General features: G+C 45.5%; 1 protein-coding gene across 1 annotated transcript in view; it reads left to right on the top strand.

The window, feature by feature from the left end:
- Mthfd1l (methylenetetrahydrofolate dehydrogenase (NADP+ dependent) 1 like) overlaps positions 1-14,428 on the top strand; it is a 202,129-nt gene that overhangs the window by 70,675 nt on the left and 117,026 nt on the right. Inside the window, exons 18-20 of the mRNA XM_047559648.1 lie at positions 195-335; positions 3,261-3,329; positions 10,197-10,308. Coding sequence (XP_047415604.1) covers positions 195-335; positions 3,261-3,329; positions 10,197-10,308 — 322 coding nt within the window. The remainder of the gene's footprint in view (positions 1-194; positions 336-3,260; positions 3,330-10,196; positions 10,309-14,428) is intronic.

Genomic DNA, 14,428 nt, shown 5'->3' with positions numbered 1-14,428 from the left:
TGTGGTCACACCGGGAGGCCACCCTCGGTCGCACCAAGACAAGACCCTGTGTGCTCTGCCACGCTCAGAAAACTGCTGTGGGTGCGAGCGTGGCCACTGAGGATGGCCCCCAGCTGCCTGAGGTCCCGCGCCCTGTGGACACACTGTCCTGATGGCTCTGCAGCTGACCACTACCTTTGCTTTGGCCTCTTTAGGCACAGTTTGACATCGCAGTGGCCAGTGAGATCATGGCAGTGCTGGCCCTGACTGACAGCCTTAGGGACATGAAGGAGCGGCTGGGGAGGATGGTGGTGGCCAGTGACAAAAACGGGCAGCCTGTAACGGCAGACGACTTGGTGAGTATGACTCAGAGGCCCCGGAGAGCTCGCTGTCCGTCTGAAGAGTGAGGGTTGTCCCTCGTGTCAGCATGTGATGGGGTGCAGAAGCTCTCTGGTCACTGGCCTCCCGGCTTCACGGTGCTCTCGTGAGCATTTGTCCGTGACTGTGCCTGGCTACGACCAAAACACAACTTTACTTCACAGAGGTTTTTTGCTGTTTTTGCATATCTTGATCCCTGCTTCTGCTTGGGTTAGAGTGAGCTCATTCCCCAGCAGTTGGGGGCTTTTTAGAAATGTGCAAAATGTACCTACATATTTAAATCAGGGGCAGATCCTCTTTCCAAGGCATAGGAGCAGGGTGTTCTGCAGCGGGAAGGTAAAGTTATGATAGCTCACTTTCAGCACCAGCCTGCTCCCCCACTTATTCATGCTGTGCCTTGGGTTTGGGCTTCATATTGTACACACACATCTCAGCTGTCTGACTCTTCTGACCCCTCTGATAAGTAGAGTGACGTTTTCTATAAAGTTCTTATGGCACACCACTGACTTTCTTGGTGCTTGTTCTAGTTTGCCACCCCATCCTCCTTCTCTCCTTTTCTCACTGCTGACATGAACCCCAGCAGAGCCCAAGCTATTTCATTTGCCTGCAGGGCGTAGGGATGTCACAGGCCTATTCAACACCATTCCCGTATAGTGAGACGTCCCCACAGATGGAGTCACAGACAAGGTGGAATTCAAAATGCAGACTGACTCTTGAACAGCAGTTGTGAAAGGTGCCAGGCAAAGTAATGTTTTATTTATTAATTTCAAGGGCGTAGGGTGTAATTTGAATTCTTTGCCAAAGTGTTTCGATGACTTTTTAGCTACTTTTGAAGAAACAATCGGAGTGACTTATCTCCTAGGTTGTCAGATAGATCAGACGTGTTTATGTCAGCAGCCCCACGGAGTTCGTAGTAGAAAGCTTACAGAGAAACCCAAATTCAGGGTGCTGAAAAAGTTCTGTTTTTTAAAAAATTACCAACTCTGATCATTTTTAACCAGTTTCTGTATAAATACATTTCTCCGTATCTTTTTAATCTTGGGTAGTAATAAATATGTCAGTAGTCGTTTGAAACTTAATCCTCAAATAGTGCTTCCTATTTTCAAGAGTGTTAAATACAAAATCTAATCTTTTACATTTCTTTTGTGTATCTTGTTTGCAAAAAGTACCTAATTTCTTCAAATTGTGCTTCATCCAGTTGGAACAATTGATCGTTAGTCAGAAAACTGAGGGTGTTTGGGGCTGGAACTGGGGCTGGGGCTTGGTGGTAGAGCACTCGCCTAGCACGTGGGAGGCACTGGGTTCGATTCTCAGCACCACATATAAATAAATTTAAAAAAATAAATAAAGGTCATTGACAACTAAAAAAAATATTTAAAAAGAAAAAAAGAAAACTGAGGGTGGAATTTAGGAGCTACTGAAGTTTCTTCCAGATCTTTGATTCTGAGATGCCCTGGAAGAGTTTGTCCAGGCTGTCCCCACCATAGACACAGGATGCAAAAGGCCAGGAGGAGGCTCAGCCTCCTTCCTCCCTTCATCTCTTCATTGGCATTGAGAGGGCTGGAAAGACAAGCCAGGACAGCGAACACACACAGGCACGCTGCTGCTCTTCCGGTGTCTTTGAGCCCCTGCCATCCCTCACAGAGAGCCACCTTCCTGTGTTCATAGTAACAGTGGCCTTTCTTGTGATGTGTATTTCCGGGGTGAGGTAGAAAATGGATTGGTTTCTTATAAATCTTAACTGAGTCTTATGAAAAGAGAAACTGATCACATGAGAGAAACAGTGTCTTTGGTGACAGGAGCAGAGGGCGGAGGTTCTGCACCTCGGAGTGGTGCGGATTCTCTAGATTCTGGCACCTCTGCGTCACATCAGGGGACGTGGTGAAAAGGTGCTGTGTGTTCCGAGGCACTGTGCCCAGCAAGGAGTGGCACCTCTTTCTTCAGAGCTACCCTGCCAGGCCTCTGCTCACGCAGTAGCCTCACTCAGTAACTGCTGACGGTGTGTTAAAAACAGCAAGATGCTGCACAGGGTCTTCAGCAAGGAGAGAGGGATTTTCCTGGAAAAAGAAGTAAATGGTGGTGGCATCTCATTTAAAATAAAATTGTAGACCAGTGACATTCTGGGGCATTTTTCTCACTAACTCTCAGGCTTCACCCCTGGTCTGCTTCCTTCCTTCTAGATGGACATAATACCTTTATTTTACTTATTCATTTTTATGTGGTGCTGAGGATCGAACCCAGTGCCTCACACATGCCAGGCAAGTGCTGTACCACTGAGCCACAACCCCAGCCCCTCCTTCTGAAGGGGGCTGGGAGGGAGCTGGAGAGGCAGCCTCCCATTACATAAGGTGGCATAGCTTCACTCTAGAGAGAGGGCACACCCCCCTGGAGCCCTTCAGATGTGAGCCAGGAGCCTTCCAGGTGCAGCACTGAGTGCCTTCTCCTGGGGTCAGGCCTAGAGGGTGCCACCCAGCCAGGACCCTTAGCCAGTTCCCTAGACCTCTTCTGTTCCCATTCCGGAATAGCCTTGCTTCAGTTCTCACTTCTTCAGCAATAGTAAAGCTTTTGGTAGTGAAAATATAATATGCCTAAATTGCCAAAAAAAACTCGGAGGTAGACTGAGAGATCTTTTGCATGGGGAGCCTCTTAAATGCCATCAAGGAATGTTTGGGAAGAGCAAGGACTCCTGTGTGTCTCCACACTCTTCATGTCTCGGGTTGGCTACCGCCATTCTTGTCTCTGGTTGGGGAGAAGTGGACCGAAGCTGCAGTGACCTGTCCCCCACAACCCAGGGGTGAGGGCAGCCTCAGAATGCTCACCAGACGGAGGAGAAACACCCAAGAGACTGAACATAACCTGATGGTCTTCTTTCAGTAATCTAAATGCTTTTCTCTGTCCTGTAGGGGGTGACAGGTGCTTTGACAGTGTTGATGAAAGATGCAATAAAACCGAATCTGATGCAGACACTTGAAGTAAGTGATTTTCTTTCATGGTAACTGTTTACAGCATTCACCTTAATCGGTCCCTGTATGTCACTGTGGAACGTGAGCCACCATGAGCCAGGCAAGGAGCACCAAAGAACTTCTTGGTCACTTGAAAAAAAAAAAGATAAAAGTGAATCTATAGATTCTTAGATGTGATTCAAATCTTGGCTTAATGGATCAGAGTAGAAACTTAGAAAGTTGATATCTCTTCTTTTTCAGTAGGTTGTACAGCTGCATTTACATGATGTTTTCTGTTTTACATTTTTTTTTCTTCCTTAATTTAATCCTTCATAATCACTGGGTTTGGGATTTTGTGGTTTGTTTGCTTATTTTTTCTCAAAGAACAGCAAATGCCGAGAAGTGTTTTCTAGGAAAGTGTACTGTACTCCACTTTTATGAGATACGGCTTTTGTACTCTTGTACAAAAACTTTGAACTGAATTTTTTGTCCTGTCTTCACCAAACTGAATTTTTTTCATCATGAGAACATCTATTTGAATCTAGTTTTCCAGTCAGTAGTCAGACTCATTGGGTTTAGCAGTTGTCGAGTTCCTTCTAGCTAGTTCCTAGCTAATTAGACCCCAGGATTTGAACCCAAACAAGGAGGTGGCCCACAGGTCAGGTTGAGCAGAAGAGGCGTGCAAGGGTGGGGTCGGGTGGGGACCTTGGGGTACAGGTGTTTTCACAGACAGCCCTCTAGGGCAGAAATTCCCTCCTTTGTGTCATTTGCCAGTCACTATGGTGTAAAAATTTCCACCGTGGCTTTCTCTGGCTCCCTGCAGTTGTCACTAGGCTTGGAGTTGGGAGAAAATTTGCCTCATCAGTGGTGCAGGTGGGGTATTTGTTTTTAAGCTGCAGTGGAAAAGGGAGGTGGAGGTGAGCAGAGGGCAAGAATGTTGTGGGTCACGGTGGAAACCCATCCATTCATTCAGCTGGTGTGAAGCTGGGTTCGAATGGGCGCTCTGCCATTTGCAGCTGTGACCTGGGCAAGTTATTTAGTATCTCAACCTGTTTTCTTCCGTGGAAGATGGTGGTAGTAGGAACAACTAAACGGTTATTGTGAAGGCATGTGGAAGAGCGCTGGGGATCCAGGCTGACCCTCAGCACAGAGGAGCCTCCTTGGGCAGGAACGTGCCTCACAGTCTGAAGGGCTTGGCCACAGAGAGCATAGATCCAGTTAGGAACATGTATGGCAGCAGTGGTGCAAGCAGACAGAGCACGGAGGTGCCAAGGAGGCTGTGGCTCAGAGGGCAGACGTACCTTTCCAGCCCCGGATGAATGAGAGTATGATCTGAAGGTACTGAGGCCTCTCCCTCTGAGCCTGAGTCCTCCCTCCCTCTCTACCAATCATCCCATCAGCGTGCAGTCATGCTCTGGAGTGGGTTAAAACCTAGTGTGTTAAAACCTAGCAAAACCTTCCCAGAGCCTCCTGCAACCCTGTGTCCTCATCCAGCTAAGGGGGTGGAGGATGGGACAGTCATGTGTTTCTTACATCAGAGAGACTCCTATCTGTCATGCGAGCTTTCACCTTCTCTCACCTCAGCTTCCACTCTCCTCACAACATTGGTCAAGGTCACCTCTCCCTCCTTCTGACCAAATCTTCCGATCTCTTGTCATTTTCCTAACTGTCCCTCAGCACGGTTGGCACAGCTGGCCTTATCTTCCTTCTGATGCACTCAGTTCTCTGGCTCTTGGGACCTTCCACAGGCTTCTCTTCTATCTCCTTTCTGCTCCTCTGCCCATTCCTGAGCTTTTGAGGACCTGACTCTTGTTCTGAATCTGCTGAACCTGGGATTTCAGACCTGCAGGGATAGCTACAAAGAGCTACTTGGGTGGGAAAAATACCTTTCAAACTTAAGTAGAAAGTAGGACCTTTGATTCCCAGTGTTTTAGTCAGCTTTGCATCACTGGGAATGAAGGACCTGACAAGAACAGCTCAGGGGAGGAAAGTTTATTTTGGCTCACAGTTTGAGAGGTTCAGTCTATGGTCAAGTCGCTCCTTTGCTTTGGGCCTGAAGTGATGCAGATCACAGCAGAAGGGCGTGATGGAAGGAAGCAGCTCAGGACAGAAGAGAGACCAGGAAGGAGAGAGAGAAAGTCAGACAGACAGACACGGGGCAAAATACAAACCCCCATAGCAGACCCTCAGTGACCTGCTTCCTCCAGCTACACTCCACCTGCCCACAGTTACCACCCAGTTAATACATGTCAGTGGATTAATCCATCCATCAGGTTAGAGTGTTCATAATCCAATCATTTCATCTCTGAACGTTCTTGCATTATCTCACCCATCAGCTTTAGGGAGACACCTCATATCTATACCATAATATTCCACCCCAACCCTGCAGAGCTCATGCCCATCTCACAGTGCAAAATACATTTAGTCCATTTCCAGGAGTCCTCATCGTCTTAAGAGTTCTGGCATACCCACAAGTTCAAATCCAAACTCTCTTCGGAGACTCAAGGCATACTCTTGGTCGCTTTCCCCTGTAAAGATCAAAAGCAAGTTACATGTAGCAACATGTAATGGCACAGAGTAAACATCTGTATTCCACAAGGGAAAAATAGGGGCATAGAAAAAAGGATGGGACCAAAGCTAGAACAAAATCCAGGCAGGCAGACAAGTCCTGTAGCCCAGTCCAGCATCGGGCACTGGGCATGATGTGGAGAGGACATATGTAGCTCCGTTTCTGTGACTTTACTAGTGACAGTTCACGTGGCTTGTCTTTTGGCCTGTTGCTGCTTGATTTCTGCAACCTTCCTCAGCAGAGGTTCCTGGATACTGGCATCTCTTAATCCTGGGGGTCTCCACTACAGCTTTGTCTTCTCACATCTTTGTGCATCGCCTTCTCAGGGGCTGCCTGCAGGGATTCCAACCCTGCCACACTTTGGCTTCCTGGGCCTTCCTTTGTAATCTTGGTGGAAGCCTCCCTGACCCCCTAACTCCACCATCCTGCATTCCTGCAGACCCAGCACCTCCAGTGCTCAGTTTGGAAAACACTTGATTGTTAGTCTCGTAGCAATTTGTCAAGGGCCACCTCTCCACAGGTTAGGAGCTAAGTCGTTCTCAGTCCTGGCTGCACCTCAGAAACTTCTGAAAGTTTTAAGGATATGGATTAATGCCAGGATTCACCCCAGACCAAGTGGACCAGAGGTCTGTGGGGTAAGACCTAGGTATCCAGATGAGCCTCATGGAGGGAGCCAGGCTTAGAACCCTTTGGAAGACTTAACAAAATTTCCCATTAGTTAACCATATGCATTTTTGACAAAAATACCCACAAGCTCAAATGCAGTATACAGTATAGCAGCGAATCAGACTGCACGGGATTATTTCAGTCTGAATTAAAATCAAACAAAATTAACAATTCCATCATTTTAGCCACATTTCTATTTGTGCATTCACTTATTGAGAGAAATATTTGCCAGCTCCATTTTAAGTGCTCAGTAGCCACATATGGCTAGTGGCTATAGTATTTGGTGTGTGCAGAATAGAATTTCCAGCACTGAAGAATGTTCCTTTGGATGGTGTTCTATGAGAGTTCTGGTAAGCAACCAACTAACTGAAGTGTCAATCTCATGAATGTTTGGAAAGTCTGTCATGGAGATGGTTCATAATTTCATCATCATGAAAAACTAAGATAACTCCTCCATTACTTTTCAAAGTGTTCTGCATAGAAAACAAAATACCAAATTCAAGGTATTTTTATCCCTTTGAATTAGGCATAGATTGTTTTAGTCCCTGAATTAAACTCAGAGTACTATATTTTATAGCTACGCCCATCATTGAATGTGTATGTATCCCTGGGTGCGAATATCTTAACAATACTGTTTTAATAATTTTTCCATTCAGACTCCACACTGGGAGTTTCAGAACCAGAGCTTTCTCTTGATTAGTAGTTCATCTCCTGTGTGGCCTTGGAGAATTTCCTTAGCCTCTCTGGGCCTTCAGTTTTCACGTAAAGAAGAGGTTAGCCTCTTCTTGCTTGTCCTCACACATTATCTGATTCTGTGGTTTCTAACTAGAACTACATTCATATATACAAAACTAGCACATGTTTTTGCAAAGTGGAGAGTAGAAGGGTGGTTCTCAGGGGCTGGAGGGTGAGGAGTGGGAAGATCTTGGCCACACTGCCAAGTTCCAGTCAGGAAGAGGAATAAGTTCTCAAGATTGGCACAGCGAGGTGACGGTAGTTTATAGCAATGTTTTATATTTTTCAAAATTGCCCAAAGAATAGATTTTCTATGTGCTCACTACCAAAAATAAAATAAATACGTGAGCTGACCGATGTGTGTATAGCTTCATGGAATCTGTATGTGCTCCCTGTTGGTCACAATGAGCGACACCTGAGACGATCAACATGTAAAGCCAGAAGGCTAGTTGGGCTCACAGTTTTAGAGGTTTCAGTCCATGGCGTCCGTTTGCCCTGTGGGCTATTTTTTTGGTCTGTGGGGAGACAGCACCTCATGGGGGAGAGCAGGGCAGAGCAGAGCTCAGAGATAAAGAGGCCAGGATGCCACAGTCCCTCAAGGAGACTTCAGCTGGACTTAAAACTCCCAGCAGGCCCTCCACCTCCCAAGAGTGCCAAGTCCGAAACCAAGCCTTTAACCCCCCGGCCTTCGGAGGACTTTCCGAAGCCAAACTGCAGACTTCTTCTACTATGGATATCAAAATATCACATTGTGTCGCCATGAAGACGTAAAATCGCTGTCAATTAAAAATAAAACTTAAATAAAAAATGCCTTTGCAATTTTGTAGGTTAGTTATGTCACTTAGAAAACAAGAAAGATTTGACAGGATAAGAGTCCTTTTCTTTTGCATTGGATCTGGTTGGAGTGGTTATCCCAAGAAAAGTGACGTTTCTGCTGATTCAGTCATACCCTGTCACCTGTTTCCCCTGGAGACCAAGGGCCCAGTGCTTCTCAGACAGGTGGCTATGGAGAGGTCGCAGTCTGTAGAGCGAGGCCAGTTGCCCATCCAGGGATGGAGCCTGTGACCTTGTCCTTGTTAAACTCAGCCAACTCCATAGGCTGACCTTAGGCAGCAATGTGTTCAGACCAGCAAGGATTCGAGGTGATAGGGACTTTGGGGTCTTTATAAAAATGTTTTCTTCAGAGCACTTAAAGGTCTCATCTAGCTGGGCCCTGCCCCTCAGGAGGCTGAGGTACGAGGATCCCAGTTTCCAGGCCAACACAGGCAGTTTAGTGAGACCCTGTCTCAAAAAGGGCTGGGGAGGTAGCTCAGTGGTTGAGGACCATTGGGTTCAGTCCCCAGTACCACAAAAGAAAAGAAAAGGGGGGGAAAAAAGGTTTATCTAGAAAGAAGTGAGAAATTATGGACTGTTAGAAAGGTGGAGATGTAGGCAGGGAGCGCACATACACATCCAGAGACCTCTGCACCTGGGCTCTCCAGTCCTGGCTTTCTTTGGCATACACTGCTGTGAGCTTCTTGGAGCCCTGTCTCATTGTCCCTCCTGGGGACTTTCAGGAGGAAAAATAAATACAGAAACAGGGAATCACTTCGTGGCTTTGAGAAACTCTTTTATTCTCAGAGATGATTTCTCTCACTGACCTTCTTCCTGCTTTTGTTCAGTGCCCTCATCTTTGAACTGTGTTCCGCCAACAGCCCGTCATGGTTCATGGGAATTTTCCATGGCTCCCAGCCCCCCAGACCCCCGCATCGCTCCCCGCCTTCCCCCGTGTCAGAGAGGGGCAGCCTGTATTTTCACAGGTGGAGCGAGGCCTTCACAGGGCACAGACCACGATGGCCCTGGCTGGGCTCAGAATAAGGCCTGAACACTTTAATGCGTGATGATGAATCTTTTTAGATAAGGCTAAGTCCATTTTTATCAATAACAAAGAAAATCATTTTTAAAGTGAATATATTGACAGATTTTGTTTAAAGAATTAAAATCTAGGGGTGGGTTTATAACTCAGTGGTGGAGCGCTTACCTAGCACATGGGAGGCACTGGGTTCCAGCCGCAGCACCACATAAAAATAAATAAATAAAGGGATTGTGTCCATCTGCAACAAAAATATTTTTAAAAAAGAATTGAAGTCTAAAATTTTTTGGTGAAACCCTTTTTTACTCTGACATTTTACTATGAGTGAGATTTTTCTTTACTTTTGTTATCTTAGTAATTACCACAATTCAAACATAGAGCATTAAATAATAAGAAAGGTTTAAACAGAACCTTTAAAAAATTAGAAAGCAGCGACTAGGGATATAGCTCAGTGGTAGATTGCTTGCCTTGCAAGCACAGGCCCTGGGTTCAATCCCCAGCACGGAAAAAAAAAAAAAATCAGAAAACAACTTTGTTATGAAAATAAAAACAGCCTAAACTTAATCTTTATGTAGGCAGCGTGGTATGATTCCCACAATTAATTATATTGATTTTCTAATGCTTACTTTGGATTTATCTTGGGTTGACTAATTTCTTAATTGGAAAAATAATTTTAAAAACCTTTTAGATCATCAGAGTCTAATTCTTTTCTTTTAAAAAATATGATGCAGAGCAGTATGAAATAAGGTAAATAGTTTATTTCCTGGTCACTGGGACAGCTAACAGCAGCTTATCGAAATTATAGTAGGAAATAGCTGTATTACAGCTTTCTGCCCCTGGTTCAGCATTGAATGTAGAGTAACTCTGTTCTAGAATACATTAGAAATTTGGTCTTTTGAGTGAATCGAGGTGTTTTAACTCATTGTTGAAAGATTTTGTGCATTTTGAAGATGCAGTAAATAAAAGCAGCATGACTTGAGTCATTAAAACACCTAACAGTCAATCCCACCCCAGATCGATCTGGTTCCCATTCTTCCATTTGTCTCCTGGGGTCCTAACTTGTTCTCCTCCGCAGGGCACACCTGTGTTTGTGCATGCCGGCCCCTTTGCTAACATCGCCCACGGCAACTCTTCGGTCCTCGCTGACAAAATTGCCCTGAAACTGGTTGGCGAAGAAGGATTTGTAGGTAAGTCGTTTCTTTTGGACTTCGTGGTTGTAAAATGTCGATAAGATGTAGAAGATAATGACTGGGATAGAACACTGATGTGAAATCTGTCCTTTAGACCCACTTTCTTAGTGGTCTCGTGTTAGGAAGGCCCGCAGGTCTGGCCTACAATAGCAAAATTATGTCCTGGGTGGACTGTGGTTCTAAGGTCACCTAAGTGTGCATTTGAACATTAACGCTCGTCAATTGAGTGACCTTGGGCACATTTTAACACTGAACCCGAGTTTCCTCTTCTGTGAAATGGTGCTAACAGTATTCCATCAAATTCATAGGATCAGATGGATGATTAAATAACCTCATTAGTTTCCATCATAACCTGATAAAGTTTTTGATAGTGACTTCATGAGATTATTTAGTCATCCAACAAATGTTTGGGAGACCCTACCAGATACAAAGCCTGCTGCTCAGAGCTCGGACCCAGCTCCTGCCTGGTGGAGGGTACTGTCTCACAGAGGAAGTCACATTAATGATGAACCATTGTCAGTAGTAATGGTGCGACATAGAAATTGAAATCACTTTACTTTTCCTAGAATCCCCGTGTGTTTTTGTGACCTAACAGCAGGGAGATACCCAATCAGTAGCCTTGATCCAGGAGGCTGCAGACATTTTGCCTACAAGGGACACCTGCTGTAGAGTTTGCCCAGCCAGTGCCAGCCCCGGTCTCAGCGGTGATAGTAAGGCTGTTAGAAAACCAGACAAACAAGGATTCATGGACGAGGACCTTAATTTGACATATGAGGAGTTGATTGACAGATTTTCACATGCCAGGCAGTAAGTCTCCTTCACCACAAACATGTCCTTGATAGAGTACAGCAGTTGCTTCATTCACACTTAACCATCAGTCTTGTCTCGAACTTAGAAGAGAGGTATCTTACTGAAAAAAAAAAACTCTACTGGACGAGGAACCTAATTTTGTACTTTTATGCTCCAACGTCCCTAAGTTCATTCAGGGTCGAGACTTGTCTTAAGAATTTTTTATAGATAAGAAGTCAAGATGGAGTGAGATTTATGTAAGTCCATTCCTCAAAGGTCTGTGTAATACAATAATCATGCTGCTTCGGGACCAAATCCACTGCTAGAGTAGCTAGCTGTGCTGTCTAAATGGATTTGCTCCATTGATCGCGCATAATTGTAGAACTAATGGACCAAGAGGCTGGGGAGGAGCAGCTCTGAATAGCTGGGCACTAAGGGAAGCAGTGGTTCTGCTGCATCAACTGCAAATAAAAGAGCTTGTAGTAGCAAGCACTCTGTGTGCTGACAGTCTGCCTCCGCCCCAGCGCGCACCGTGCCAGTCACGTATTTATAGAATATGTATCATCATGGCAAAGTATCTTTAAAGGTGCCTGAGGATGTATGCAGAGCATGCTAGCTCTTTGTGTGACCTTGGCAAGCCATCGATTCTGGGTACGTTTCTTTCGGAGATTCTCATCTGCAAAATGAGAAGTGGGACTAGAAGAGGAGGTGATATGTGTGGGCGGCCAAGGACCAAGTTAAAAGTCATGGGTGTGGTGGTGCTTGCCTGTAATCCCAGCAACTCAGGAGGCTGAGAGGCAGGAGGACTGCAAGATCAAGGCCAGCCTCAGCAGTTTAGTGAGACCCTGTCAAAAAGTTTAAAAATAAATGAATAAAATGGACTGGGGACATAACTCAGTGGTAAAGCCCTCCTGTTTTCAATCCCCACTACCAAAAAAATGGAATGGGATCAAAACCCCCACGCCCAGTATGACTCTTTTTTGTGGGGGTGGTAGGTACCAGGTATTGAACTCAGGGGCACTGGGACACTCAACCACTGAGTCACATCCCCAGCCCTATTTTGTATTTTATTTAGAGACAGGGTCTCACTGAATTGCTTAGCACCTCACTTTTGCTGAGGCTGGCTTTGAACTTGTGAACCTCTGCCTCAGCCTCCCAAGCTGCTGCGATTACAGCCACCATGCCCAGCTCTAGTGTGGCTCTTGAGGCAACTAATTTTGCTTCTGTAGGCTCAGTTTCCTCTTTCGACAAGAAGAGAGCACTTATGTTACAGTATTTTAGTAAGTAATATCCAGTGAGAAAGTGATTTGTCAAACAGGAAACTCTGTAAATGTCAGCATCGATGCTAGTTATTTCCCTGATCCCTTTTAGTGTAAGAGGCTGTAAGTAGGAGAGATTTCAGTGTCAACCAACTGATCCACAGACTTAAAGTTTTAGAATCTGAACTCTAGAATTAGAGTACCTGGCTCAACAACTTTCAAGTCTTATAAACTTAGACAAGTTCACCTTCCATGCCCTGGTTTCCTTACCTGTGCAGTGGGGCTTTTAGGAAGATTTGCCTCTTAGGTTTAAAAGGCGGGTTAAATGAGACCAGGCGTGCATACCTAGTCCCGGCGCAGCACCCCATAATGCTTGGCTACTCCTCATTATAACTTTCTCCCATTTTTAACTTATTCAGAGAGGACGATGTTTTTTGCTTTTTGTTTTTTGGTACTTGGGATTGAACTCAGGGGCACTTGACCACTGAGCCACGTCCCCAGCCCTATTTTGTATTTTACTAGAGACAGAGTCTCACTGAGTTGCTTAGCACCTCTCCATTGCTGAGGCTGGCTTTGAACTCGAGATCCTCCTGCCTCAGCCTCCCAAGCCGCTGGGATTACAAGCATGTATCACAGCACCCGGCCTAATTTTATTTTTATTTGTAAACTGTACACCACATAAATTTACCTTATCACTGACCATTTTTTTAAATGCACAAGTTCATCAGCAAAGTACATTGACATTATTGAACAGCCAAATCTCCAAAACTCTTTTCCTTTCACAAAACCTGCATCCTGTGCCTATTAAACATTCCCATCCCAGCTTCCCGAGCTTCCCAAGCTTCCCAACCTTCCTCCTCTCAGCTCCCGGGATCCAGCATTCTGCCCACTGTCTCTGTGGATGTGACTCCTCTGGGTGTTCCATGTATGTGAAATCAGGCATTTTTTGTCCTTCTGTGACTGGCTTGGCTTACTTAGCAGAATGCGCTCAAGGTTCATCCGGGTTGTAGCCTGCATCAGAATTTCCTTTTTAGGGTTGGAAAAAAATCCACTTAATTATTTATCACCCTTTATCTACCCACTCATCCATCGATAGACATTTGAAAATGTTGCTTCCACCTCTTGGCTACTATGAATACTGTTGCTGTGCACCCACATGGGTGTATTAGTAGCTCTTTTATGCCACTTCTAATGTCTAAAAAGCATGGTCTGTGATGTGTAAATATGTGATTTATATAAACGCGTTCAGACCACAGGACTCTAGCCCTGCAGTGCTAAGTTCTTACAAAGGAGTACATGGATGCTGCTCTCCATTGGCTCATCAGCCCCAAAGCCTGCATGTTGGACAGGGGGAACAGGGTGTGGTCAGCAGGCCAGTCTGCCTGCGTGGGCCTGCCGTGGAGTGGGTGGTGGTTCTTCCCTGCTTAGGTGAAATGTGTGGTAGTTCCTTCTCACTCCCTGGTACTATTTGATCGCTCTAAAATTTCTTTGAATTCCTCTTCTCACTTTTAGCCACAAGAATAGTGCCATTTTAATAAAAAATGTGTGTCCAGTCTTACATAAAAACCAAAACCTCCAAATTTCTTTCAGATTTAACTCTTTCCCTCCGCCATATTGGTCTTCCTCTGACAGCAGGAAGGGAAGGTGGCGACTTCTGTCACCCGTATCTTCTCTCAGGCTGCCCTGGTCCCTGCAGGTTGAAGTTCTGGCATTGGTGGTACCTACTCAACCTCCTAAACAAGGCCCCCACACTCTGGCCAGTGTCACCTTTAGACAATTGTTCCACTGCTTCTACTCCTGGTCTCCAGGCACTGCAGACCTTTGACCTCTGCCAGGAGATGGGTGTTGGTCTTCTGAAGCCACCCTCACCACCTAGAGGAAAGGGGAAAGCAGCCCCCATTCTTCCTCTGGGTGGTGGGAGAGGGTTTCATTTGGTGTATTGTATGATTTTCTTTGAAGATATTCTTTTCCAGGTTCTAACCTTGTCAACCCTTTGAAATCTTGAGGTTGCTATTGGGCTGAAGGATGCAAAATCTATTTTCAGACAGGTGCTTTGCAAATTCTACTAG

The sequence above is a fragment of the Sciurus carolinensis genome, chromosome 7 (assembly GCF_902686445.1).
Source record: "Sciurus carolinensis chromosome 7, mSciCar1.2, whole genome shotgun sequence".
Taxonomy (NCBI): Eukaryota; Metazoa; Chordata; class Mammalia; order Rodentia; family Sciuridae; genus Sciurus; species Sciurus carolinensis.
The sequence above is the reverse complement of the archived record's forward strand: the minus strand, read 5'-3'. Positions and strand labels throughout refer to the sequence as shown.